This window comes from Electrona antarctica, assembly GCF_951216825.1.
Source record: "Electrona antarctica genome assembly, chromosome: 7".
Lineage (NCBI taxonomy): Eukaryota > Metazoa > Chordata > Actinopteri > Myctophiformes > Myctophidae > Electrona > Electrona antarctica.
In genome coordinates this window covers 18,268,868-18,296,177 of record NC_136812.1, presented here as the reverse complement: position 1 = coordinate 18,296,177, position 27,310 = coordinate 18,268,868, and the positions used below count along the sequence as shown (strand labels likewise).

At 44.9% G+C, this 27,310-nt stretch overlaps 1 protein-coding gene across 1 annotated transcript in view; it reads left to right on the top strand.

Annotated features, from left to right (window-relative positions):
* fgf22 (fibroblast growth factor 22) overlaps positions 1 to 24,320 on the top strand; it is a 43,296-nt gene extending 18,976 nt beyond the window's left edge. The window contains exons 2-3 of the mRNA XM_079506419.1: positions 21,469 to 21,572; positions 23,191 to 24,320. Of these exons, the coding sequence (XP_079362545.1) occupies positions 21,469 to 21,572; positions 23,191 to 23,385 (299 nt within the window). The 3' untranslated portion in view covers positions 23,386 to 24,320. The remainder of the gene's footprint in view (positions 1 to 21,468; positions 21,573 to 23,190) is intronic.
* The last annotated feature ends 2,990 nt before the right edge of the window (positions 24,321 to 27,310 follow it).

Here is a 27,310-nt window from a genome sequence, read left to right as displayed (position 1 = left end):
GAGCTCTTTGTAAGCGCGCTGAACGAGTGTGTACGGGTGTGTTTTACAATGCCTGTGCCTGTGTTTATACTTGTGCCATTGCAGGAGCATGAAGCAGACTCTTAAACTGAAAAAGATGTGCATTTCCTCTCCCTAATGCCTAATGTGAACCAGACCTCACCTTGCACTCAATTCAGCTGTGTGATACTATAAAGTGTGTGTTTATGTGCGACCTGTGTATATGTGCACGCATGCGTGTGCACAGTCTGCACACACACATTTGTCTGTGTATGAGAAAGACAATATGGGATGTAAGGCCATCCATCCTCTTCATTGGAACACAGAGGGTGGTCACAAAACATTGGGTGTGTTAGAGTTCAGTCTGTATACCTTTCGTCAGAACACAGGTTGTGTAGCTAGCCTAGCTAATTCACTTTAGATTCATGATGAGACTTCACTTTCATATGCGACAATGGGGTCAAACTGTGGTCCGGACACTATCAGTCATCAGAACCATGCAGGGACAGGTGTTTTCAATGTATCTAACGTGGTTAAGATACATTGTAGTTTTTAGTTACAATGGGTTTGTATAGGAACGGGGTGTGTCTGATAAAATGAATATCAAATATCTAAATACTGAACCAAGCAACTTAAAAACTGTCTGGGGTCCTCCCAAAAGCCTGAGTAGACGTTAAAAAACACCAAATGCTTTTGAGATTTCAGGACCACTGAGACAGCCCACCTCTGCATAATCTGTTTTGAAGCGAGTCAGTCATTGGGTCTCAGTTATGAGAGTGGAGGTGAAAGACATGAGCCTTCCTCCTGTTGAAGCTCCCAGTCTCTGCAGTCGCCTGTGTCCACTCAGTCAGCCGTGACGGAATATTCAATGTGTTGCAAAACAGAAGGGTTTTTTTCCGTAACCTATATATGTTTGTAACATGCAGGAACAGTGGCCAGTGATATGCGCCAGCCACATTTATTTGATTTCAGCATTTCTTTCCCTCTCTGTGTTAGTCTCCATATACAGTATAGGCCAGGGGTGCCCAAAAGGTAGATCATGATCTACCAGTAGATCACACAGGCTGTGCAGGTAGACCACATGACATGGCCCTAAAAATATGCAATTTAAATAAATAATAAACTATTTTTGGCATCTGCCACTTGAATTAAGGTGACTGCACTTGATTGATTGACATCAAAAAGGGCAGCTCAAACCCACATATTTTCAAAAGTGTTTCGCACAAACATCACTATTACAAAAAAGAAAAAGAAGTGCATTTGTCTAATATGTAACTATTTTCAGCAATGGGATAATATATATATATTTTGGTGGGTAGATCTGGTTGAGCTGGTCATTTTGAAAGTAGCTCTCAAGTCTAAAAAGTGTGGGCACCCCTGGTATAGGCCTATTATTTTCATAGAAATACCGTCTGTCTGTCTGTCTGTCTGTCTGTCTGTCTGTCTGTCTGTCTGTCTAGCCTGGCGCAGCCAGCCTTCATCTGCCTTTGCAATGCAAATTGCCCCATGCAGTGCAACGCAGTGATATATTAGTATCGCAACGCGAGGCTTCTGTCTGTCTGTCTCTCCCTCCCTCCCTCCCTCCTCCCCTGCAGTGGATAGGATTGGGGTCAGGGCCCTTTGGCCAGTGGAGCCAGTGACAGTTCTGACAGGGCCCTCGTTTCCCCCTTGTGCCTTCTGTCACCTCCATCCACGTGCTCTTCATTCTAATCATGTCAATGTGGTCAGGGTACATGCAGGGCACGGACACCCTTCTGTCATGGTGCTCACTCAGTGGAACCATGTGCGCTCATGGCTCACGTCAGAGCCACATGTGTGTAGCCAACTCTGCACGCACGCACGCATGCATGCATGCATGGCACGCACATTCAATGCCATGACATACTGAGCACTATTGTGGGTTAATAGTAATGATGATTCATTGATTGATTGAATACTTTATGAATGGTATGCAATAATGCCAAAAGGATAACACAAAAAGTCACAGGTCTTGTTTCAATTGTGGTCCTGTAATAATAATAAGAATAGCAAAAAAGATTTGAATGAAATATAATTTAGATAAATTGTGTTATTCAAATGTGTTGCATTAGCTTGCACAGCCAAGTCAGTAACAATGACAACATATATTGTCAGTGCATCGAAGTGTCAGATCTATGATGGTTGAACCTGACTGAGACTTCTGGTTCATTACAGTTGCTGCTTCTACTAAATTATAGGGTAGATGTTGGGTTCTTTTCAGAGAAGATGAAGGTAGGGAACTATAAACAAGGGCCTTCTTGCCCCCTGGTTCTGTTTCCAGTCAGGGAAGTTAAGTCTGGTCTGGACAGCCAACCAAACCAGCTACAGATGCAACTCACCAGCTTACTATAATTTAGTGGCATGGGGTGGGGGGGTGGGTTGGGGGATGACCTCAGCCTGATATGGAGCCTGCCATACAGGCCCTCCCTTAACCCCCCTCCAGTCCTAAAGTGCAGGAAACTGCAGAAGCCGTGAGTCACAATGTTCTCGGCGGGCGAATCTGCTCGTAACTATCTGTGAAGCCTTTGATAGCTTACCTCGCGCTCGTTACGGATGTGATGCATGATTTGGAGGCAGTTTGCCCCCTCCTCATTTTCCTCTTCTCTGTCTCTCTGTCGTATCCCACTTCTTTCCTTGATTAAAGAAAAGGCCCTTCTGTGGGTCAGGTCGAGGCGGCGAGGCCCCTCAGAACCACACAGGCAGATGTCCAGGCAGGGCCCACACCGCAAGCTTCGTTAACCCCTTTCACCTCCCCAATCCTTCAGCCTCACTTCTCCTGCCCACAAATTTACCTACCTTGAGCTGACCCCCGCGCCCTCCCCCAATCAATGCCTGCAGGTTTCATGGATTGATCAGCGCCGGGGACCCCTCACTTACTAATTTAGCATCCTGGTGGTCCCTGGTGATGAGCCGATTGATGTTGCATTACACACACAACCACAGCATTGCATGCAGCATGATGCCAGAGGGACTCAGAGGTAGGCTATAACTACTGTGGAGTTCATGGCATGCTGACGTGATGTACACCAATTACAGACGATGCATGTGAAGAGAGGGGGCACGTACAGTATAGTCTATGTGTCGTAGTGGAGGTCTTATGGAGGACCCTGTTGAAACGCTTCGATGTTCACCAGGCAAACTTCTTTCTTTCTATTCCTCCCTCGTGCCAGCTTTAGGCTACTCTCAGTATCTTCAGTTTTGTGAAATCACGCTCTCTCTCTCTGATGCACGCACACACACAAACTCTCAAGATGGGTGGTTATTTTTTGAAGGAGCGGGTCAGTCTGTCTGAGGATAAATCAGACAGTCTAAACTGTTCTGTGAGGGGATGGAGGCTAATTGGTCACATTTGACCCCCAGCCTTGTGGACTGTGGGAACACAGGCTTTATCTACGGGCGGTAATTGGTTAATGAAACACTTCCGCAGTCCCTCCACTAGATTGCCTGCCGTCCACTGGTTGGGACAGGGTACAGCAAAGTGTGTGTGTGTGTGTGTGTGTGTGTGTGTGTGTGTGTGTGTGTGTGTGTGTGTGTGTGTGTGTGTGTGTGTGTACTGTATGTGTGTAGACGTGTATGTGTGTGGTACTACTGGCCAGGAGGCAGAATGAGTGTGTGGCGTGTGTGAGTAGTCCAGAGAAAATGGCAGGATGCGGAACTCCCTGTGGCCATCCCTCCATGTTTATCTGCAGCATCACTCGTTATGCCTGCAGCGTGCTGAGACACCGATTGAATACACATCAATGGGTGTGTGTGTGACTGTGTGTGGTTGTCATTACTGTTCAAATGTAGGTTTTTAATGCAGAAATTGTGACTGGAATTCAAAGACGTTTAGCCATGAGGCAAATGCCTTTGTGTGCGTGTGCGTGTGTGTGTGTGTGTGTGTGCGCTCGCGCATATTATTAGTGTTACCTTGGGGTATTTCAGCTTGTCTTTATTTTTGCAGTCAGAATTCAAAGGCTTACATATAAATGTACTATTAAGCATTGTTTACCTCACATTATACAATCAACTAAGGCACAATTTGTATGCTAAAGTCATGCATTATGTTTCTCGTGCTGTATTCTCATGATTTATATATTGATCGCATGCAGTCATTCATCTATTCTAGGCAGAACGATGCCCACATGAGTAGAAAGACAAGAAAACCCAAAAGGGGAGGGGGGAGAGGGGGGTGGGGGTGACAGGGAGGAGTGGGGCGCTAAGAAAAAAAAAGGCTAAAGTTACAGTGGTGAGACAATGTCTCTGAGGTCTCATCAAGTGAGCCATTCATAGATGCAGGCCTGCCAGTTTGTGGAGCCAGGGAGACACTGCGATAGAGTGGGGCCCAGGGTGGCCCTGTCTTTTTGTCCCAAACTGACCCCTGCTCTCCCGCCTGGCCTCTGCGCCCCTCACCTGGCCTGTCCCAGCGCTCCGGTAACAGGATACCTGTAATTTGCTCTAATGGCCTTTGAAAGACCTGGCTGGGCTAATCCCTGGAGTGCTTCTCCCAGCAGCGCTGCATGAAAGGGTGGGGGTAACAGGGCCGAGTGTGAGCCCTGAAAGGGGACTGGCCTTCTGGATTGTGTGTGAGAGAATGTCACCCGCCACGGCCGGGGCTGGGGCCGAGGGAGTGTGGGAGCTCGGCTTTCAGTGCTTCACCTCCATGTGGCTTGTTCACAGATTCAAATAGGCTTGGCCCGGGACCCATGGAGCTTGTCTGCACAGAGAAATGTTAATTTAGAGGGTCCATTTTGACACTCTGAGTTAAACTGTCACCCAGGGTTTTTGCTGTGTGCACTGCTGTGCCTGTACAGTACACCTCCCCCTTTGGTCATCCGGGCAAGCGGGGTGGACGGGCGGCACAGAACGATACAGTGCGAGAGCGGACTTCAAAACGATTCCAGACTCCTACAGTAATGTGTGCCACGGAACGTTTTCACTTCAGATGATGTTTACACATTCAGTAATAAAAAAAAGATTAATAGCTCTCATGCTCGCAGGGCTGCTCCAACCAACATGCTGGATACATCAGAGTTGCACACTGTTGAATCAGAGGTCATTCTGAATACAATTGGCATCGTGAAAAACAATATTGCTGAAGACAAGGGCAGGGCATTGAATATGGACAGACAGATTAAACCGACAGGGGAAAAATAACCATATCCATCTCATCTCACCCTCCTCTCCCAAGAGGATGTAGCGGAATGTGTAAAACTTCTGCCAGGCCTTTTTATTCCTTTCTTCCTGTCTTTTCTGTCCACCGTCCTTGTTGTTCAAAGGGGTGTGCCTCATGCAAAGGAATGTACACACATTTGCATGCACGCACGCACGCACTCCCACGCACGCACGCACGCACACGTCAATCTGTGACAAAAGTTGTGAGAAATCTTTGAATATATAAATCTTTGCTTCTGGGGGTGAACTAAATCTTTTAAGATATTAAATCTTCTTTGGCATGAAAATGTTTGAGAACCACTGATATAGAAAACAGTTTTATAAGATATGTTTAGAATCAGCCTCAGGTCTTGACTTAATGGGTTATGGACTAGAACCAGATCCTATTGCTAGTATGCCAAGTAGACCAATATGCTGCATGTGCCACTACTGTGCACATCGTTAGTTAATACAGGGACATGCATGGGAGTCTGCACGCCTCAGCTGTAATCGGCTGTCAGTCAGCAGATTGTATTAATCAGCCTAGCTTCCCATTCATCATTCACATCTCAGCTGATCATTATGTCATAATTCCATACTCCAATCACACCTAAAGCGTTATTCATAGTCTGGATTGTCGGTGGTGAGGTGACCACCGAACTACGTCACGAGCCGTGGTGAAGAGCAAACCACCGCCACCGCCCCAGCCCTTCTCTCTGTTTTTACTCACCACCGCTCAACGTTATTTCAGCTCCGGTGGTTACCTCACCACCGGAGTGGTGGTCACCTCACCACCGAAAATCCAGACTATGAATGAGCCTTCACTTCCCCAACAAGGCGGTCCGTTTAAAAACGGCTCTCTGCTACACGACAGCACTGCTGCAATTGCTTCACAGACACTGCTGCTGGCAAAGCTTGCCACCACCCCAGCCTCCACCTTTTGATCAGAGTCTGGCATGAATGATAGGGTCAAATACTAGTGAATTTATGTTTGCTGATTCAAGCAAGTTTATGCCTGAGGCCTACCATTGCGTGGCACATCTATGCACGAAATGTCTATGTTCACAGGCTCCTGTGTGCGGCCTAGAGGGCATCTGAGCATGTACAACACCATACCTCTTACACCATGTGTCCTTTGCGAAACCGGGCCAATATTTTAGGCCAATAAAAAAGGCTATTTCCCACTCCACACCCCCGTCTGCCGGACTATGAACCCTAGTACAGCTTAATCTAGTGTTTAGGTAATATTTCATCTGTGAAACAAGCACAATATTCAATTATGCAAAGCCGTATGTTAAGAGTGGAAGGAGTATGGAAGTGTGACGTAATGACAAGCAGAGCTGTGAATGAGGAATAGGAAGCTAGGCTGATTACAGCTGAGGCGTGCAGACTCCTGTGTTCTGCATGAACTTCATTTTCAGATACAACATCATGGACATCTGGTAATTGTATGTGAAAGTGTGTGTCTGTCTGTATTTGTATGTATTTGCATCTATATAATGTATGTACAGTGTGTGTGTGTGTGTGTGTGTCTATCTGTCTGTCAGTAGTCTGTTCCAGGGAGAAGGGCAGTTGTAGGTCTTTGGGCAACAGCTCACCTCCCAACCTGTCTTGCGTCTGTCTGTCTGTCTGTCTGTCTGTCTGTCTGTCTGTCTGTCTGTCTGTGCGTGCTTCTGCATACCTTCTCTTTTGTGTGTGTGTATGTGTGCGCACAGTGCACGTGTGACCAGCCCAACCCTGCTTAGTTTAGCTCAGAGTAGACGTGGCTCATAGCTCATAGCTGGGTGGGATGAATAAATCATCCCAGTCCTGTGTGAATTAATGGGTATGATGCACGTCCGGAGACCCTGGACAGCCAGGCAGGGAGGGAGGGAGATGGGGGAGAGACCGAGGCCAGGCAGGGAGGGAGGGAGACCCTGGACAGCCAGGCAGGGAGGGAGGGAGATGGGGGGGGGGGAGACCGAGGCCAGGCAACAACCAAGAGAGAGAGAGAAATGAAGTGAGACCTAGCTGGGGCAGAGAAAACCAGAGGAAAACCAGCAGGTTTGGCAACGAGGCTCACAGTGAGACTGGTAAAGACGGCAGCAGGCCTAGAGACAGGCAGACAGACCGACAGGAAGAAGCAAGACAGGTGGATAATGAGGTAGACAGGTTGGGAGGCGAGGTGTTGCCCAAAGACCCGCAGCTGCCCTTCTCCCTGGAACAGACTGCTGACACACACGCATACGCATGAACAGACTGCTGACACACACACACACACACACACACACACACACACACACACACACACACACACACACACACACACACACACACACACACACACACACACACACACACACACACACACACACACACACACACACACACACAGTATGCTGGAACAGTGTAGCACTCAGGGTGGCAGTCATAGCCCCCGTTTAAGGGATTGTAAATTTTATATTGCTGTCCGATACTGGTCGGTCCAGTAAACAGGTGAGGGCATCGCACCGTATGGACATCAGCATAAAACTGGCACTGACATTTGACAGGGACGTAAGTTATAGAGCGTGCAGTTATAAAAGAAAACAACCAGAATACAGCCCGCTCCAAAAGGTCACAACTCTCTGATTGTGCAGTGAACTTCAGCAACCAAAGCCAGTGGAAATAGATTGTGCAATCGCCTTTCATGAACCTCCAAGTGTAGTCAATGCTGTCTTTAATATATCCAAACGGCTACCCCCCTTTCCCACCTCCACCAAACTGTGGTTGGTTATGTGTTAAATTACAGAAATGAAAGCTGAAAGGCACGCCATACAGCTTTACAGTTTCACCCGCAATTAGAATCAGTTATGGTGTATTGATTTGCATATTAACATCAACATTTTGTTTATATTCTATGATGCAATGTAAACTCCACTGACCCGTGAGTAGCCTCTGGAGGATTCCCTTCCGCGTTATAATCAAGGGCTGTTCACCGCGGATGTGTCTGCGAGGGCAAAGTTTCAGTTGATAAAGTATACTCTACTCTAGCAGTAATTCTCAATCAGCCCATTATAGTCATGGTTCACAAGGGACTCGCCGTGTGTGTGTGTGTGTGTGTGTGTGTGTGTGTGTGTGCGTGCGTGCGTGCGTGCGTGCGTGCGTGCGTGCGTGCGTGCGTGCGTGCGTGCGTGCGTGCGTGCGCACATTGCAGTTCTACTCAGTCCTCCAGTTTCAGCCAGTCTTGCGTGGGACTGATCAGAGCCTCTTCCTGTCTGTGCCTCCATGACCTGACCAGTCTCTTGCACTCAGACATTGGACACACGTTAATGAGAAAGACATGTGCTTAAAGGCTAAAGGCATCAGCAGTACCCAACATCCCTGAATTCTCTCTCGCTTTCCCCAACACAAACATAAAAGTGCTTTAAATGCTGTCGTAGCGGGCAGTACCAAATAATCACACATGCAATGCTGCCCCATACAGAGTATAAATCTGACAACCTCTGTTTCCCTGAGATGTTACTCGGAGACACAACCTGAGATATGTGGAAGGTTGGCTGGTTGATCCTCTCTATAGCTCAGCTATCACTGTTAAGATTACCAAAACATTACCAACTACCAAAGCTCCAAAGCATGTAAATAAGCTATAAGAGACCTTTTGGTTACACCGTTTGTGGCAAAAGCTTGTAAATATCTAAGAACCACACAGAAGAAAGAAAACCCTTTACCTGTACTTTTCGTGGCAAAAACACTCAAAATGTCTTTTTACCTGTAAAACTGTGATGTGACAATAAAGCTGATTCTGGTTCCCCAGTAAGTCATGGTGTCATGTCAAAGGAGTTAAATTGCACAGTAACAAAATAACTTTCTGGTTGTCAACTTGTCTCCCTTGGTGTCATACTCTGACTGTATTACCAGGTGGCCCAGTCAAATCCAGTGTTGAAAAACTGACCCATAAGGGAAAGTGGTCCACAACATTTACTTAAGTAAAATGTTGAGGTATTTGTACTTTACTTGAGTATTTCCAATACTTTTACTTCTACTCCACTACATTTATTTGAAAACTTACTTTGTAGATTTTTATTATTACAAACTTTACAGTAACCACTTCAGCCCTATATACATTTCGACCATTTGTAAATGCGCCACGATGCGATGCATTGTGAGCTTGTAGATCTGTTATTTTCAAAAGGTTTTTTTAAACATTTGAAAACTTGAAATGAGACAGTCTGCATAAAGAGTACTTTCTACTTTTGGTACTTTAAGTACATTTAGATACCAATACCTTTGTACTTTTACTTAATTAAGTAAAAACGTTACGTTTGAGTACGTTTTCCACCACTGCATAAGGGTCTCCCAGGTAAATGAACACTCCCGATTTGCTGGTGTGTGTGTGTGTGTGTGTGTGTGTGTGTGTGTGTGTGTGTGTGTGTGTGTGTGTGTGTGTGTGTGTGTGTGTCTGTGGAAGGCTTCGCCTCCTGGCAGACAGTGTGTATCCTGTAAGCGATCCCTTTTCTTTCTCAGCAACACTGTCATACGGCACAGCTAATGGAAGATCAACTTTCACTTCAGACACTCATTAAAATACCGTCATCTCTGACCCGCGTATCACGTGCCCCGCGAATTATCAGGCTTCCAGTAAATGCACTGGCTCTCCTAGACGAGACTCTCCTTCATCTGTCAACAACCAATCAATACTAAACTGCTGTGGTTAAATAAAGCCCAGTGGAAAAGTTACACAGTTGTCTGATATGCGTATGTGTAGTGTAGGTACAGTATAATTTACCAGCCCGTTTCCATTGAGTATGTGTTTCTGTTATACGCAGGACTTCTGTTCTGGGTTTGAATTAAGTCATGGTACACTAGGTTCTGTATAGAAGTGCAGCGATTGCCAATAGTTACCCATAACTTGCATATCGGTCGATACGAGCACCGATACGAGCACCGATACGAGCACCGATACGAGCACCGATCCGATCGGATCGTGTGAAGTGAGGGGCGCTCTATACATCATCATACATCACATACATTCCCAGCTCAGCCAATCAAATCATCACAAATGTGAAATGTCATTTTGGCTAATCACTTTTGGCGTCTTCACTTTTCTGCCCTCACTTTTGTACAATATGTATTTTGTTCAGCCAATCAAATCATCGCTATCACGCTATGGGGTGATCAGCCAAACACTAGCCAATGTTTGTGTTCACACAGACCCACAAAGCTGGGCATAGGAGGGGCTAGCGCCCCTCAAAAAGGATCTAGGACAGTGGTTCTCAAAGTGGGGTCAGGGACTCTCAGGGCCCATTGAGGGGGTTCCAAATGTTGTAAAGTTTGTAATGGTGCGTTCACACGGGCAGATGCAAAGATGCAAAGATATAAAAATTCACATTCATTTGTTGCTTTGTATCTTTGTATCTGAAGTTGAAGCTAGTTCAACTTTCTATCTTTTGTAGCAGCTACAAACGTGGGATTTGCTTTGTAGCTTCACGTCGCTGGCTTCCATTGAAAATGAATGGTAGACTGTATCTTTGTATCTGCAGCATGACTCTCAGAGTTATGGGGGTCCTTGAAATTAAAACGTTTGAGAACCACTGATCTAGGAATAAATAAAACATCCCTTAATAATAAAAGTGCAGCTCCAAGCTCAAAATATTACTGTAAATGACATTTCATCATGTATTAATTATTAATTAAATAAAAATCGGAATGGCATAGACTGGCATACTTGCCGATACCAACATTTTAAGCAGTATCGGCAGATTATCCGACACTGGTATTGGTATTGGAAAAACTCTAATTCCCAGCTTTTTTAATTTCAAGGACACCCAGTTGTATGTGGTACCACAGACCCCCATGCGATATGATTTTAATCTCTCCAAAAATCTCTCCAATCTATAAAGTAAAAATCTTGTGTTAATTTGTACCCTCAATGGCCTGTCTGTAAGGCTTACAGACATGTAACACCTTGTTTTCACAAAGCTCTGCATGATGTCGTATAGTTCACATTAGTCCATTCATTGCTATGGGAACCTCAGTGATCTCTGATCTGATGTGCTTGTTTGCTACAGTAGTTCTCCTACCGTTTCTTAATTCTTTCCTCTTTTTTCATCAGCTACAGACGTAAATCTTGTCCCCACACGTCTCATATTTGCCATTGACAATGAAAGGAGAAATTAGGTCTGCCAAATATGACGTAAATTTGTGGCAACACAAAGCGCCCCTCACTTCACACGGGTGTTATTATACTCTCTGTATCATTATGACAAATAAACCTGAACCTGAACCTGTGTGATTTTTAAATACAGAATAAAAATACATTGAAAATATTTAACTTTTACCAATCGATTTCGGAGACCATGTATATATGCATTGTGTTCTAGGAAACAGCAGAATATGCTATTTAATTTGACTGCTTGACTGTGTTAGTAATGACATATGTATGTGTTTATAGAGCATTTTACAGGGTGCTAAATTGTAGTCTAGTCTACATTCATTAAAATGATTGTTTTGGTCCATCTGGGCGGTGGCTCAGGGGTAGAGTGGCTGGATGGGAACCGTGAGGTTGCCAGTTCGAACCCGGGCTCCCCCAGAGTTACTGTCGAAGTGTCCCTGAGCAAGACACTGAACCCCAAATTGCTCCCGATGTGCTAGTTTGTGCCTTGCATGGTTTCCGCTGCCATCGGTGTATGAATGTGTGTGTGAATGGGTGAATGTAATGCACAATATCTGTAAAGCGCCTTGGATAAAGGCGCTATATAAATGCACCATTTACCATTTACCATTTTAATGCATTTCCTTGTGTTGATCACTAGAGGGAATATTGTGTATATTAAACATAACTAGAAAAAGTGCCCCTTGGGGCACAGGTCTCCACCAGGGCAGGTCAGGTTATGGCCTCCTGGTGGTGCTATAATAGGCCAATGTGAAAAGGGTGCCATTTCTTCATACGCCTTTGATGGCAATTGGATGATTTGAGGCATTTTGTTAAAAAAATGAGTTTTTCAAAAATCTACCTGTTGGTGGCGCTATAACAGGCCAATGTGAAAAGGGTGGGATATATTCCTCAGCCTAGTAAGAAAATGTGTGAAAGATTTCACGTAAATTGCATGCTGCGTTCATGATTTGAGGCTTTTGTTGAAAACGGGGCAATCTTGCAAACTGTGAAAGCCAATTATAGCCAATTAGGATGAAATATGAAATATCAGACAGATCCGACTTGAGCACATGACCATAGAGATACTGTGTAATGATTTGGACAGAATCTGGAGGAGTAATATCAAAAAATGTGTTTTACAAAAGTCGGCCTCCTGGTGGCGCTATAAAAGCAGATGCGGAAAATGCAGGTCAAAGGTTTGTCCTTGGCCTCTAGGGAGTGTGCATGCAACGTTTCACGCAGATCGGTGCAGTTTTAGGTAAAACATGTGAAAAGCTGCCTCATGGTGGCGCTATAACAGGCCGTTCTGGAAAATGTGGGGCAGAGGTTCATCGTTGGCATCCAGTGAGTGTGTGTGCAAAGTTTGGCATCGACCGGGTTAACGGTGCCGGAGATTAGCTGGTAACGGACGGACGGAAGGACGGACACACACACACACACACCCACACACACGGACGGAGTGCAAAACATACTCTCTCTAAATGAGAAGCAATGCTGTAGTGTACAGTATGTCACTTTAACATGATTTAACTTGCATTCTAGCAGGAGCCCCCCAGGTGATGATACGTCAATAAAACGATCAGTCTACTGTATATAAAGGAGGGAGGTTGTGTGTGACGTCAGACCAAGAGCTCACTCAGCACAAGAGAGAGAGTGAGAGAGAGAGAGGGGGGGGAGAGAGAGAGAGGAGGAGAGAGGGATAGGGAGCGGGAGAGAAAGTCTTTCTTTCTTCAATAATCCTTGATTGTCAATTTAACTGAGAGAGTCTAGACATGGATGGAACCTTTTGGATCAATCTTTACTCTCTCTCAGAGCAAAATGAACACTCAGGACTTTTAGTGTGCAGTGCACAGACGTGATCTGTCAGACTGTCACCACAGCCTAAGTGCCACGACCACAAGCATAATGTGGGTCAGCATGCTGTTGTAGATAACAGCCTTCACCCTGAACCAATCACATCATTATTAGTTTTTATTTTTTTATTTGCCTAGCCTATTAAATTATGTCTACTGTATCTCATTACCTATGTTTGACCAATTATGTGCGCTATCCTCCGATATAGAAATTACCGTGTGGGTTGGACAGTGGACGTTACAGACGTAACATGCCCAAATGGGAAACCAATTTACACTAGATTTGAAGGCCTGAAAATCTAGTTCATTGACATTTTAGAAGTTTTTACTAAATTATTGATCATTATTATTATTATTACTTGTGCAAGCAGAGCGCGCAAGTACTGTAATCAGTCGGGGTAAGAATGGTGGTCGATTATTGGCTGTTGATGGTGACGTAACTAAGGTACGTTTCAAGGTTGGTATAAGGTCAATAACGAGTCTAAAGGATTTAGAACAGCAGTTGTAATAGACAGTAGTTAGTAGCAGTACTTGCACGCTCTGCTTGCGCACAAGTAGGCCATGTATGGTGTACGTGTGTGCAAGGCGCAAGTTGGCACCTCGACAGTGAATTTCTAGTTTTATTGAGTGGTGCAAACCACTCCAATAACCAGCTTTGTCTGTATCTATGTATCTATGTATGTGTGTACCTGTACGTGGGGCCACGTACAGATGAGCATGGTTGCTATGGTTAGTGTGTGACGTAGTGTGTGAACAGTTGCACCACTCAGTTCACACAGGTGTGATTTTTATTATATTATATTAAACTATTATATTACCAGTAAGCAAAGGGCGAGGTCGCGTGCACGCATCCGCCTGCGTGACAGCAGACTGCTGGGCGAGCACTGGCGCTTTGGCTTGGGGGGTCAGATCAACATATGGAATGAATTCTGTAATGGCCATATATGGAGCGTGTGTACAGGGCTTGATGAGGTCAGAACATAATTTGGAATGTCAGAACAGGTCAGCTCCATATATGGAGATCTAAGGGTGGCAGCGGGGGCAGTGTCTTGAGTGTACTGGGTTTGATGAGGGCCCAGGTAGGGCCTGTTGAGAACTCTAGTTTAAATGGACTGGGATCAGTTTATTATTATTGATAATAAATAATTGATCATCAGTTCAAGATGGATGAATGAATTGATCATTTGAAAATCTATTAGTTTTTGGTGAATGCTTGGTGTACTGTAATATGTCAGCACATTTTGAGTGTTAAATGAGTTCTAATCAACTTCACCGTTGAATGACTAAACAACGTTCAGCCACTCTTTCACAAATTCTACAGCATTACGACTTTGAAGCCATTGTTAAATGGTTGGCATTTAACTGTATATCAGACCAGAAAGTGTCTATCAAACCACTCATCAAGGCCTCCAATAGAATAGCGCCTTAATCTTTCAAGGTGTTTTAAGCTGTATTGAGCGATGCAGCCTTTGTCCGTGGTGCTTCGTTAAACCATGCAGATAGACACAGGGCGGCGGCAGCAGTGTCGTCCAGTCCAGTCCCCGGGACGTTCGAGGGGGTCACACAGCAGATCAAAGGTGCTGGTCACAGTCATTAGGCCCAGCAGCAGAGACACAACATGAAAAGCTTGTGTCTTGAAAAGGAGGGCAGAAAGGAGAGAGAAAAAAAACAGGGCTCTCTCCATTTAAACGGCAAGCAAACTGTGAAATAATTGAAAAGGTATGTCAATCAGGGGCAGCGGCGCAGCAGGCGCCCAGTGATTCCCAGGCTCAGCTCTGATCGAGCACTGGGCCGTGCAGGGCGGCTCAAGAAATTACAGACCCGGGAAAGGAACAAAAAGAAGACGGATGGAAGGGAGCAGAAATCTCTCTCTCTCTCTCCCCATCTCTCTCCACCTACTCTCCCTCCCTCCCCTTCTCTCTCACTCCGCCATTTGTCTGTGTGTGTCTTTCACTCTTTTCAACTTTTCAACTGTGATGTAAGGAACTTTTTCTCCTCTGTTCTTCTTTTTAGAGGTCTATTCAAAACGCCTGGTCATTAATATTAATAATGAATCTCTTCACCTTTCAGGTAAGTAAGAAAGACTTATTGAGGGTTGGAGCAGCAATGGTTGGTGATCCTACCTCCCCACCCACATCTTATAAGCAGCACCTACACTGTGTACTCTCTCCCTCCCTCTTCCCCATACCATGAGTCTGACAAAAGAGAACCCTGTGAGTCTCTCTCTCTCTCTCTCTCTCTCTCTCTCTCTCTCTCCTTTCTGCCTTTTTTCAAGGTCAGAAAAGGCTTGAATGATCTGACGATGGGCTACCTTCCAAAAAAGAGGACAAGAGAGAAAAGAGTTAAAAAGAGAAAGGGTAAAAGACTTAATTCAATGCTTTTAAAAATCCCAGAGTAGAGATAAATGGTTAAGTCCACAGTTGACTAAGCATGTATAGTCCAGGCTTTGCTTGTAATGGAAGCTTGAGCTTATTGACAGCTGCAGCCAAAACATGTCAAAGGTTAAAAGATCTCACCAATTGCAAGTTGGAAGCTAGAAGTAGCGTATATGAGCTCAGTAGGATGAACAGATGATACATCGCCTACACACAGCACCACTTAGCAGAGAGCTTCAGTCATCTGCAACACAGTAACGATTCATTGGAGTCAATATTGTCTTCTTCTATCATCATTCTAGATGCATATCGTCGCTGTCGGGAAGAAACTTCTCATCCCCATGTTTGAACTTTTTAGATTTTTTTTGAGGGGTGCTAGCCCCTCCTATATTCAGCTATTAGCGTAGATTTCCGTCCTACACAAACATTAAATTCCCATTGACAATGAATGGAAAATGTTATGTCATAGTCTCTGAGAAAATCGGCTTACGCCAGGGCTCCACCGGACGCGTGCGTCAAAAAACGCACCGGTTCAATTTTAATGCACGCGTTAATGTCACGCAACACGGGCAGTGGAGCCACCCTTCATTGATTAAAAAGGGACGCTGACACGCCCGTTGGAGCCACGGTGTTAGTGTCTATTTTTGTCTTACACAAACATTAAATTCCAATTGACGATGAATGGAGAATTTTACGTCATAGTGTCTGAGCAAATAGCCATAGTGTCTATTTTACGTCATGATGATGTACGATGATAAGAGCGCCCCTCACTTCACACAGGTGTGATTTTTGAGCCCGCTCAAGCCAGCCCCTCTTATATAGCTTTTGTCCCCGCACATCTCAATATTTGCCATTGACAATGAAAGGAGAAATTGGGTCAAATGTCCGCCAAATATGACGTAAATTCGTACGATAACAAGAGCGCCCCTCACTTCACACGGGTGTGATTTTTTTGTAAATGAACGCCTACTTGATCAATCTACAGCGTCACATAAAAGCCTCAAAAGTAGCAGATCCACAAGCTTTCCACTGGTAGATATGGTAGATATGGTAGATATGGTAGATATGTTTTTGCTACTTTTGAATTAGTATCCTGAAAAGTAACAGTTTTGACGGAAGTGGGGAGGAGGCTTCACATCCACTTTATATTTTACTCTTGATCAGAGCTTCCGTATGACCGGAAGCATTTGAAAATTGTGGGAATGAACATTCTGGCCACGCAAGACTAGACATTAAAGTCTTCTTCTTTTCCTTTCAGCTTTTCCCTTCAAGGGTCGCCACAGCAAATCATCTTCCTCCATCTCACCCTGCATGTCCTCTACCTCCTCTTCTTTCACACCAACTCATTTCATGTCCTCTTTCACTACATCCATAAATGTTCTCTTTGGTCTTCCTCTAGGCCCCCTGCCTGCATGGCAGTTCTAACTTCCAACATCCTTCTACCAATATACTCACTATCCCTCCTCTGTACGTGTCCAAACCATCTCAGTCTGGCCTCTCTGGCTTTATCTCCAAAACATCTGACATGCGCTGTCCCTCTGATGTACTCGTTCCTGATCCTATCCATCCTTGTTTGTGGCAGCGGTGGCCGAACAGTTTGCGGAGCGGTCTTGATACCATTGGCCTGGAGAAATCCCCCATAAACCCTTGCAGTGGTCCAATCGCCAGCCGGGCCCCAGCTAATTGCTTATGACTCCCTTGCACGCTCCCCTTTGCCGCCATAGATACGCCGTACCCAAGTTTGTAAACACAGCTTATAAAGTAGAGGCTGCCATCAAAGTGTCAACGTTCCTTTGGGGGATCAGAGGCATGTTAGCGCTGCAGCTGGCCTGATACCTAGATGGACCTTACTAAAGTCACACCCTCCTTTCCCGCAGCTGTGGGCCACAGAGGGCTACATTTACACATCCCTATCAGAGAAGAAAGACACTCAACAAGGGTTGTGTTTGTTTACCCTGTCTCCTTCTCTATGTTTCTTTAACCATTTTCCCCCTCCCATCTCTTTGTGTCTGCAAAACGTGGAGGTGACCTCACTCGCCAAGCACGATTAGTAGGGCGTTGTTCAAAAAGAGTTCCACACATGCACGCACGCAAAGGTTTGCTGGTGACACCGACCTATACAGCATGTTGGTCACAGCAATCCTATAAGATCCCATCACCTTATAAGCAATCCTATAAGGTGATGGTGATGGGAGAAGCCATCACCATCCATCAGCCAATGTATGGTTCGCAGTGTTTCACTAGTTAGTTTAGGATAATCTGAGATTATGTGGTAATGCTGCAAACCACTGGAACGATCGATAGTGCACACTGCCAGTAGGCCACCATATTAGTGTGCGTGTGGATGGGTGAATGTAATGCACAATCTATGTAAAGCGCCTTGGATAAAGGCGCTATATAAATGCACCATTTACCATTTACCATTTATTCACTTATTGTGAAGTATATATTTTTGAGTGGTGTAAACCACTCCTACAACTGGCTTTGTTAGTCTGTGCAGAAAAAATGAGCATGGTTGCTATGTTCACCCGGGTGTGATTTCATTACGTCAGACATGATTTCATTACGTCAGACAGGCTATATAAGACCTTACACCACTCAGTTCACACGGGTGTGATTTTTTTCATAATCTTTACATAAGACAATGGATTGAGCTGAAATGTTGCCCAAATATGGAGATGACATCATAGCACTGACATCACGGTACAATTATAGATGACTGCCAGTCTGACATCATAGAGTGCAGGCCACCTTTTCGTTAGTTACACTATGTGTTGTAAACCGTCATAGCGAGTGCAACCAAAAGCTGCTGTGTGCAGAAGTTTGAGCACCCAGAGACTGCCGAAGTATGCCTTACCGCAAACATTTATTAAATCGAGCCTGTGTGCCAAGTTCAACTCTCCCCTTCTTTCCAAACAAAGTTCTGGATTTACATAAATAAATGGGGAGGGTAAAATGGCAATGCAGAGAGAGAGCGTAGCACCTGCTCAACCCCCAGTGCATGCATATATACTTTTCATCGCTGGATGGGTTTAACCAGCGCCACTGCTGGGAAACACACTCCCAACCCCCCCCCCCCCCCCCCCCCCCCCCCCAACACACACACACGCACGCACGCACGCACGCACGCACGCACGCACGCACGCACACACACCCCCCCCCCGGCTGGAGAGCGGTGCGCTGCTCTACTGGCTTTATGGCCCCTGCCACCTTTTCTACCAGTGTTGGGTCAGCCCGTCCTTCAGCACCTTGATGTGTTGCTGTGTTTACAGGGTCCGTCCAAAGCCAACAACCCATCTGTTAGCTTGTTTTCTTTTCATAGTTTTGATATTTATTTTTTACAGAAATATCCTGCAGTGCCAAGGCTGTAAAAGTTGAAGGAAAAAAAAAAAAGAAAAAAGATTGGATGTTTCTTCAGATGTTTTCTCCTCAATGTGGGTTTCCATGGGTGCAAAAAAAAGTGTTGTGCTGGGATCAGATAGCGGGGCCACATCAGGGTGCCTTTGAAGGTGAGACTGGGCAAATAAAACCAGGAAGAGTTATCCAAGGCAGCACTTCATCTTCAGCAATTAGCCTCTATTCAGGCCCCTGTGGTGAGATCCTCAGGTCATCTCCAAAACATTTCCCTCTGTCGTAACCATCACAATGCTCATGTGCGATTCTTCTTCTTCTTCGTACGCAGACTAAAACCAGATCAAGAGCGAGCCACATGGGACTTGTTTGCAATCAGTGCCCAGAGGAAACAATTAGCCCACAGGCTTGCCAGTTCTTTCATGAGGTGAAGTGTGCTAGAGAGGCTCTTTAAGTGGCCTTCAGACATTGCGTTTGTGTCCCCTAGTAAACAACACTGCGCATCACCGGGACAGGAGTGTCACATCTGGAGTCAAAGGAGTTTATAGATGCAGAGAAGCCGGCAAGGCAATGATGCAGGCAGACATGTGAGACTCTCTGAGAGTCTGTCTCTCTGTGTGTGTGTGTGTGTGTGTGTGTGTGTGTGTGTGTGTGTGTGTGTGTGTGTTTGTGTGTGTGTGAAAAAAAACAAAAAAACAAAAAACATCCTGTCTAGTAGTGTCAAGTAATAGTATGTCATCAATGTGCTATCTTTTTTTCCCTCTGTGTGTTAAGCATGTATTCGGTTGGACCATATAATGTAACCTAATTCTGATCAGTGTTTGGGGTCTATTTGGGATCCAAATAAAATAATTAAAATGTGTGTGTGTGTGTGTGTGTGTGTGTGTGTGTGTGTGTGTGTGTGTGTGTGTGTGTGTGTGTGTGTGTGTGTGTGTGTGTGTGCGCGCGCGTGTGTTGGCTCATTTATATTATCCAAAGCGCTTTACAATGTGCAGTACATTCACTCATTCATAAACACACTGATGGCGGGGCAAACCAGACCATGCAAGGCACCAACCTGCTCACCGGGAGCAGACAGGGGGTTCAGTGTCTTGCTCAAGGACACTTCAACACTAACCCATGGGGAGTTGGGGCCCTGAATCTTCCGATTCCCAAGCGGCCACCCTACCACCTGAGCCACTGCTGTGTGTGTGTGTGTGTGTGTGTGTGTGTGTGTGTGTGTGTGTGTGTGTGTGTGTGTGTGTGTGTTAGGACAGCGTGTGAGGCAGACTACTTAGATGGTGACGATACACTAGGGCCATGGCTGGATGCACACCAGTGAGCACAGCAAAATCTTGTCTGGCTCAGAATGTATTCGGAAACTGCGAGTGCTCTCCGATTTCATTGTATCTGAGCTGATATAGGGACACCAATAGTAACCCTATTAAACCAAAACGTAAACAGTATAATAGCAAATCTGACATCAGACAGCATTAGCTGTCTGTATGCGATAGTGATGTGAGTTAACCCCTGAAGCCTTATATACTTTAACGATGAATAGCGAAAGTAGCCAATCTATGAGCATCATGATGCGTTTTTTTTATTTTAGAAACTTTTGAATGTGTTTGAAATATTGTACATTACGCTCATTGATCCTATATGTCAGAGCCTATATCAGAATCAGATTCGGGGTCGGTTCTAGCCTGCCCTACTAGGGTGGGCAGGACGAATATATGGGGGGCATAGAGCACCGAAGTCTGACGTCAATATCGGTAGAGGGCGCAAATCCACAGGTTCATGTACTTTTTATTTGCATTGTCAAAGTCAAAGTCAAAGTCATACGATTTGTCACACACGTTACCGCAGTGAAATTTGTTCTCCGCATTTGACCCATCTCTTGGAGCGGTGAGCCGCAGCCAAGGAGCTGTAGCGTGCGCCGCGCTCGGGAATCATTTGATTAGTAGATTTGACCCCCAATCCAACCCTTTGATGCTGAGTGCCAAGCAGGGAGGCATTGGGTCCCATTTTTACAGTCTTTGGTATGAGGGAAGTAGAGCAAGGAGAAAAACAGAAAAAGATACATGTAATGACTTGCCTGAAAATAGGGACACCAGGTTGGAAGTGGTTAAAAGCTTAATTTACATAGAATATATATTAATAATGTTTGTTACATAATATGATGTTACCTATAACTGACTTATTATCCATTATGCACTGCTTTGTGGCACCACCCTTTCTTGACATGAACAAAATCTCACCACTTGTTCTCACTGTTTTTAATCGTTTAGAACTCGGCTTCTGACAGCCAGCTCACAAAGGGAGATCTCTTAAATGGGCCATTGTGTGTGTGTGTGTGTGTGTGTGTGTGTGTGTGTGTGTGTGTGTGTGTGTGTGTGTGTGCGTGTGTGCGTGCGTACGTGCCTGCGACGTGCGTGCGTGCATTTTTCCCCTCTCTTGTCTTGGGGATAAAAAAGCTCTCCCTCCCCAGAGAATATGGTTCGTCTGGTATCCTAATCGCTAATGATAGAGTGGCTTTTGATGGGGAAAATCCCACAGCTAGATGTTTCTAACACAGACACCCCCCCCCCACCACCACCCCACCACCCCACCCCCACCCATCCCTTTTTTTCTTCTTCTTCTTTTTCAGGTCTGATGGAAATCCGATCTGTCAGTGTGGGAGTTGTCGCCATCAAATCTGTCAGCACTGGGCTGTACTTAGCCATGTCCAAGAAAGGCACACTCTTTGGATCGGTGGGTATAGTACCTGGCAACATTGTTTCTGACGGTCAAGATGGGGGGGGGGGTTGGGAGGGTCTCCTAATATATGGTGGAAAGTGATTTTACTTAAGTACTGTACCATTTTTATTTGTACTTTATATTGCATTGTAATATTGTACTTTTACTTCACTATATTTATTTGAACACTTTAGTTAGAAGAAGAATCAGAATTATCAGCATCAGCATTATATAACATAACATCACAATTTTACAGGAAAAAAAAGGTGTACTTACTTAGAATGGGAGTACTTTTTCCACCACTACATAGGGGTCCCAAATAATTCTCTCTTTTTTTTCTATAATCTTTATCCCACGATTTTGTAGCCCATCTTTTCACCCAGTATCAATTATCTAATGTAATCCTGGGCTCTACACTCCCTCCGCCAACCTGGGGAGAGCAACGGACTGACCTCATGCTTCCTTCAATGCATGAGCGTCAAAGCCGTTTCTTTTCACCTGACAGGGGGAGTTTTCCCGGTTGGACGTAGCACGTGGAAGGAACACGTTATTCCAACCAGTTCCTTTCCCCTCCATCACGCTGGCCAGGGTGAGGCAGTTTAGAGACCAGGATTCCCTAATAATTCTCTACCCACACTCCTGTTGGGCTCCCCCAACAGGAGATTCTTGAGGTTTCCTCTCATTTCTACAGAGTGTGTGGGTACTAGAGAATTGCTCTGGACTCCAGAGAAAGGTCAGAGTGGTAGTATCAATCATGTCTGTACACCTGGGCCAGAGCTGATGATACCTGCAGGTTGGGATTGCATGCAATGCTTGAGGAGGCTTGTCCCACTGTCAAAATAGATAGCGGAGACAAGGAGCCTGATCTACGATGACAAAGAGCCAGCTGGGCTCCTCTGGAGGCCTTTGCGTGCCGTCTGCCAGTTGTGTTGTTGTGCACATAGCTCTACAAAGTAACTCCCTCTCTTTGTGAGGAATCTCACACACACACACACACACACACACACACACACACACACACACACACACACACACACACACACACACCTTAAGGTGTGTGGTGTCTAGCACATGTTTTTAATCTGGGACAGGTAGAAATCAGGGACTGGCAATCAGTCAGTGAGCGGTGATAAGATGAGTGGCAGTCACTTCAACCCACCACATCATAAACAAGACAGATACAGCCCATCCCTTTACTCAGCTCTGAATCCTCCCTTAATGACAAATAAGCAGGTGGATCCCGCCACGCTCTTGTTATCATGATGCTATCTGTGTGAGGGCAGCACAATAGCAATCTGTAGTAGCACTAGGGAATGCACCCGAACCTCTTGACAAAACCATATCTTTCCAGACACACTCTGACTTAACTGATAAGAGGTGGTAACCACCCATAAGAAAGTGGATTTGTTGACTATCTTATTACAGCCGCAGATCGGCGTGCATCTGTGAAAAGATCTCGTCGCATGGATTTAAAACATCACGCTAAAGGAGATGATTCAGGCTCTGCAAAAACATAACAACAACACTTGCTGGCTTTCCAAAGACCAAATTCCGTATTCACAAAGGCATGCCGTTTGGCGGGGAACTATACAACTCTGACCTTTGTGCACCGTGTCTCCCTTCACCTCCGCAGGTGAAGTACAACCCCAACTGCAAGTTTAAAGAACGCATCGAGGAGAACGGCTACAACACGTACTCCTCCCTGCGATGGAAGCACGGCGGGAGGCAGATGTTTGTTTCGCTGAACGGCCGAGGGAAGCCGCGGCGAGGTCACAAAGCCCGGAGGAGACACCCGTCCACTCACTTCCTGCCCATGCTCCCTTCCTAGCTGACCGGCCATGAACTCGGACCCACATTTGGGCTGCAGGCTCTGCACTTCACAAGAGTGTTGATCTAGTCATGGCGACTATCATTTTAAACATTTCATCCTCCTGTCTCATATATGTGCATTCAATGAGGTTTGAAATACTTGTTTTATGAGGTCACGGTCCAGTAGGGGTAGTCTAATATTTACGTTTAAGTTATTGTTTTCCAGTGTAAGGCCGAATAAATGCTAACCATTGCTGTACAGCTATATTATCCTCCAATGCTTCTGTACTTAAATGCTATAATTCTGTTATAGCAAGCCTGTAATTGAAGTTTAAGCTCACCTGATTGGATGTGATGACTTTACAAGATGATTCCCGCCGCCCCTGCTTCCTTTGGCCTCTACTGACAACAATGGGCCTCCTTCTTCATCTGTGTGACCTCACCGGGCTGTAAGACAGACAACAGAGAAGGGAGACTGGATGGCAAACATCAATGTTGGTACATTGGTGTGTCAAGTAGCTTACTAGCTTATTGTAGGTTTAATAAAGAAAGGACTCGTTTTGGGAGAGGACTTGAAAGTGTTACTTGTCAATCTGAAATGATAACCGTCATCATTATAAAAAAAGGTCCACAGTCTTGTATCTTTACCGGCATTTGGGATATACTGTAGTGCTGTCATCGCTGGATAAGAGACAATGACCTTCAGCTGACTGAACTTTGAACAGACATTATACTAAACCTGAGTACATGGACTGATGTATCATTCCTGTCACAGTAGAAGTATTCCTGCCCGGTAAGCCATCCACGGTCGAGGAATTAACATTTCACGTGTCTTCTGCGGAAGACACGTGAAATGTGAATTCTGCGACCGGGGATGGTTTACCAGGCTAGAAGTACAGGGACGCAACAAGAACATTTCTAACTACTGGGGGACATGTCTATCCTGACTCTGCCAGATGGGGCAGTAGAGAGTACTCTACTGCCCCATCTGGCGGAGTTAGGTTAGACATGTCCCGGCACTTCTGAAATTATTTCTGCGAGCTTAGGTCAGTTCCTTTCAATATGCTTCTTATTATAAGAAGCATATTGAAAGGAACTGACCTGGTGGTAGTAGAACTACCATCCCAACCAATGCATAACCACTCTGACGTCAATAGTAGAGAACACATGGAAGGATACTCATCAGCTCTCTGATAATTGGTCCAGACATATAATAGATTTGGATCATTCTGTCCATTTTAGATACTGTATAGGTGAAGAATACATCGCATAGCAACCAGCAACTATAAATCGGTTATTTCCGTGCATATACACTATACAGTAGTGCCTGGTTATTACACATCATGTCTATGTCACGTCTAACATTTTCTCAACAACAACAAAACTGTTGCAAATAGAACATTTAATATATTTAAACTTTTTGTACTGTATAGCTGTTTGATGTCTATTATTATTATTGTTTACTTTTTGCGTTGGATCGTACTGTAGCCCCATTGTAAAAACAAGAAAAAAAGGGAAAATTAAACTGTATTCAAGACCATATCCATATTGTATGTTACTGCATTGGGAAATCTGTATACCTCTTCAATCATGTATTTACAACATTGTTGACTTGTTGGCCAGTGATATAGTAAGTTGCAAAAAAAAAAAAAAAACAACAAGGAAAGTAAATAATTTGAGTGTCTTGGTCCATGCTCAGTTTGGTGAACTTCAATAAATATGTGCATAAATGACTGACTCCCTCATGCTAGCATTCGCATGCAAGTTCGCAAAAAATTCACATTAGCATTTGCACTGTCAAAGTCAGGAATTGCAATAACAGTGTTCTTCTACTCCTGTGCGGTTCACAGGCACAGCACTGATCATAAAGGCTTGGTAACATCTCCATCAGAGCTCGACCACATAATCCCCCTCTTCATCATAATCTTGACAAAACTCACAGCGGGAGTGGGGTTGATGAGGAGGACCTCCCCTGTCTGCTGAAAGGTCTGTGGTTATGAGGTCTCCGATGCAGCATCATGGTCATTTACACACACTGGCCCTCAGGCAGCATGGGAGGCCATTCAGGCTTTTCAGCAGACAGAAAGGAGCGTTGGGGATGAATAGTGTGCTGTTTGGGGTGGATAAAGGCCAACCTTTCAGCCTGTCATAATGTGAGATTGCTGTGATGGGGTACATGTCTGGTCAGAATGGCTTCAAGTCGCACTGTAGTTCTACTCCAGAGGTCTGGGTCTGGCAACACAGACACATCAGATCAGTGTGGGGGGTCTGGGGAGACTGTTGCCATGCACATTTTATTCAGCCGTGCAACTTTGGGACGCCATATGAGAAGTAAAATGAGATAATTAATATATCGTCTGTGTCGGGTGGAAACCTCTACAGTATGTCCGAAAGTTATTTTTCGGGATTCAAATTCAAAAATAGTAACTACAAGCTCAAAACACGATGTGTGTGTGTATACATGTATGTATGTATTGGATTAAAATGGGAGAGGTTTAAAAAAGGCAAAAAGTATGCTCTACTGCACTGGCCTAAAAATGGGTCCTTAAAACTGCTTCAACATTATGAGATTTGTACTCAGCTTATGTATGAATATGTATGTGTATTGTGCGTGAGTGCGTGTGTTTATAGCTGAAAGGATGTACTATAGGTTCAGCAGGTGTACAACACAATTGCATCTTCCTCCAGCTGAACAAGACACTCTGAAACATGAACACCACAAAGCAATCCCATTTTCTGCCTATTCCTTTGCTCTGTCACAAGTCCTCCACCCTTCTCTTCTTCTCCTTCTCATCTTTTCCTCTCACAGTGCAAGAATCTCTCCTTTCTTCTTGGCCTAAAGGTGAGGCAGTCTGTTTATGCCAGTTCCAGGGACACAAAATGGGAGCCTGTAATTATCATTGTTCCACCACTGTCCTGTCAGTGTGCTCGCCAGCGAAACAAGAGGATCCCTCTTGTTGTCGTTGGCAGTCCTGATCAAAAGCTGCAGCCTTTGATCAAGTAGCAAAGAGAAAAACCCCAAACACTGTTCAAAATCACGGTGGAATGTTCCAATGGAAGTGGGCAATCCTCAATTCCTCTGCAATGACTAGTTCATGTCACAACCACAGGTGTTGCTTTTGAAACCTGGTCTGTGCCTGATCAGGTGGGTGCAAAGGGTGACGTAAGGAAAATCAGTCATGCAATGTTTTTTGTTGCTAAAATATAAAAAGTATGTTGTGTCTTCAAGTTTTCAAACGCCTTTTCAGTAGTTAGGCAATAATGATTTCAATTTGAGTTAAATAATTATTGTTTAAAAATGTAACTTGGCTCATTGTACAGAATCTCATGTAATGTTCACAGCCTTATTAAACATCATCCATACATTATAAAGGTGTTACATGCACCACCCATTGCAAAGAAGTGTACTTAATTGTGTTAATTGTGTCCTTAAAAGTGTATTTAATGTGCAGCCGAGGGACAGAGGATAAAACAACAACAACAACAAAAACATAATAATTGAAGCCCATTTTAAGGGGCCTTGGTCAAAACCTACAGGGGCACAAGTCATGCTGCTTCAGCGACAACAGCCCAGAGCCTCTCGAACCTTTGAAACCCTGTGTGGTCATTTTCTCTCACAGCGGCTGAAAAGAGCTGCGGTGGGTGGGAAAGAAGTAGAAAAAAAAGAGAGCCCTCAGCACTCATAATACCAATCTGATGTATGTAGACGAAAATGGGAGGAACGGGAGGGGTGGGGGGAGCTGCGTTGAGGGACCAAGGCACAATTTTAAAGCGCTTATTGAATTGCGATTACAGCCTCTGAGACTAATTGTGGCTGTTGTGTGTCTCTCGGTGGCCTAGGGGGCTGTAGAGTGGCCCTGTATGCTCTTACTCAGTGGGGTTTTCAAACCGAGTGGCCCTGAAAGAGAACAGGACCACCGTAGATCAATGGCAAACCCTACACT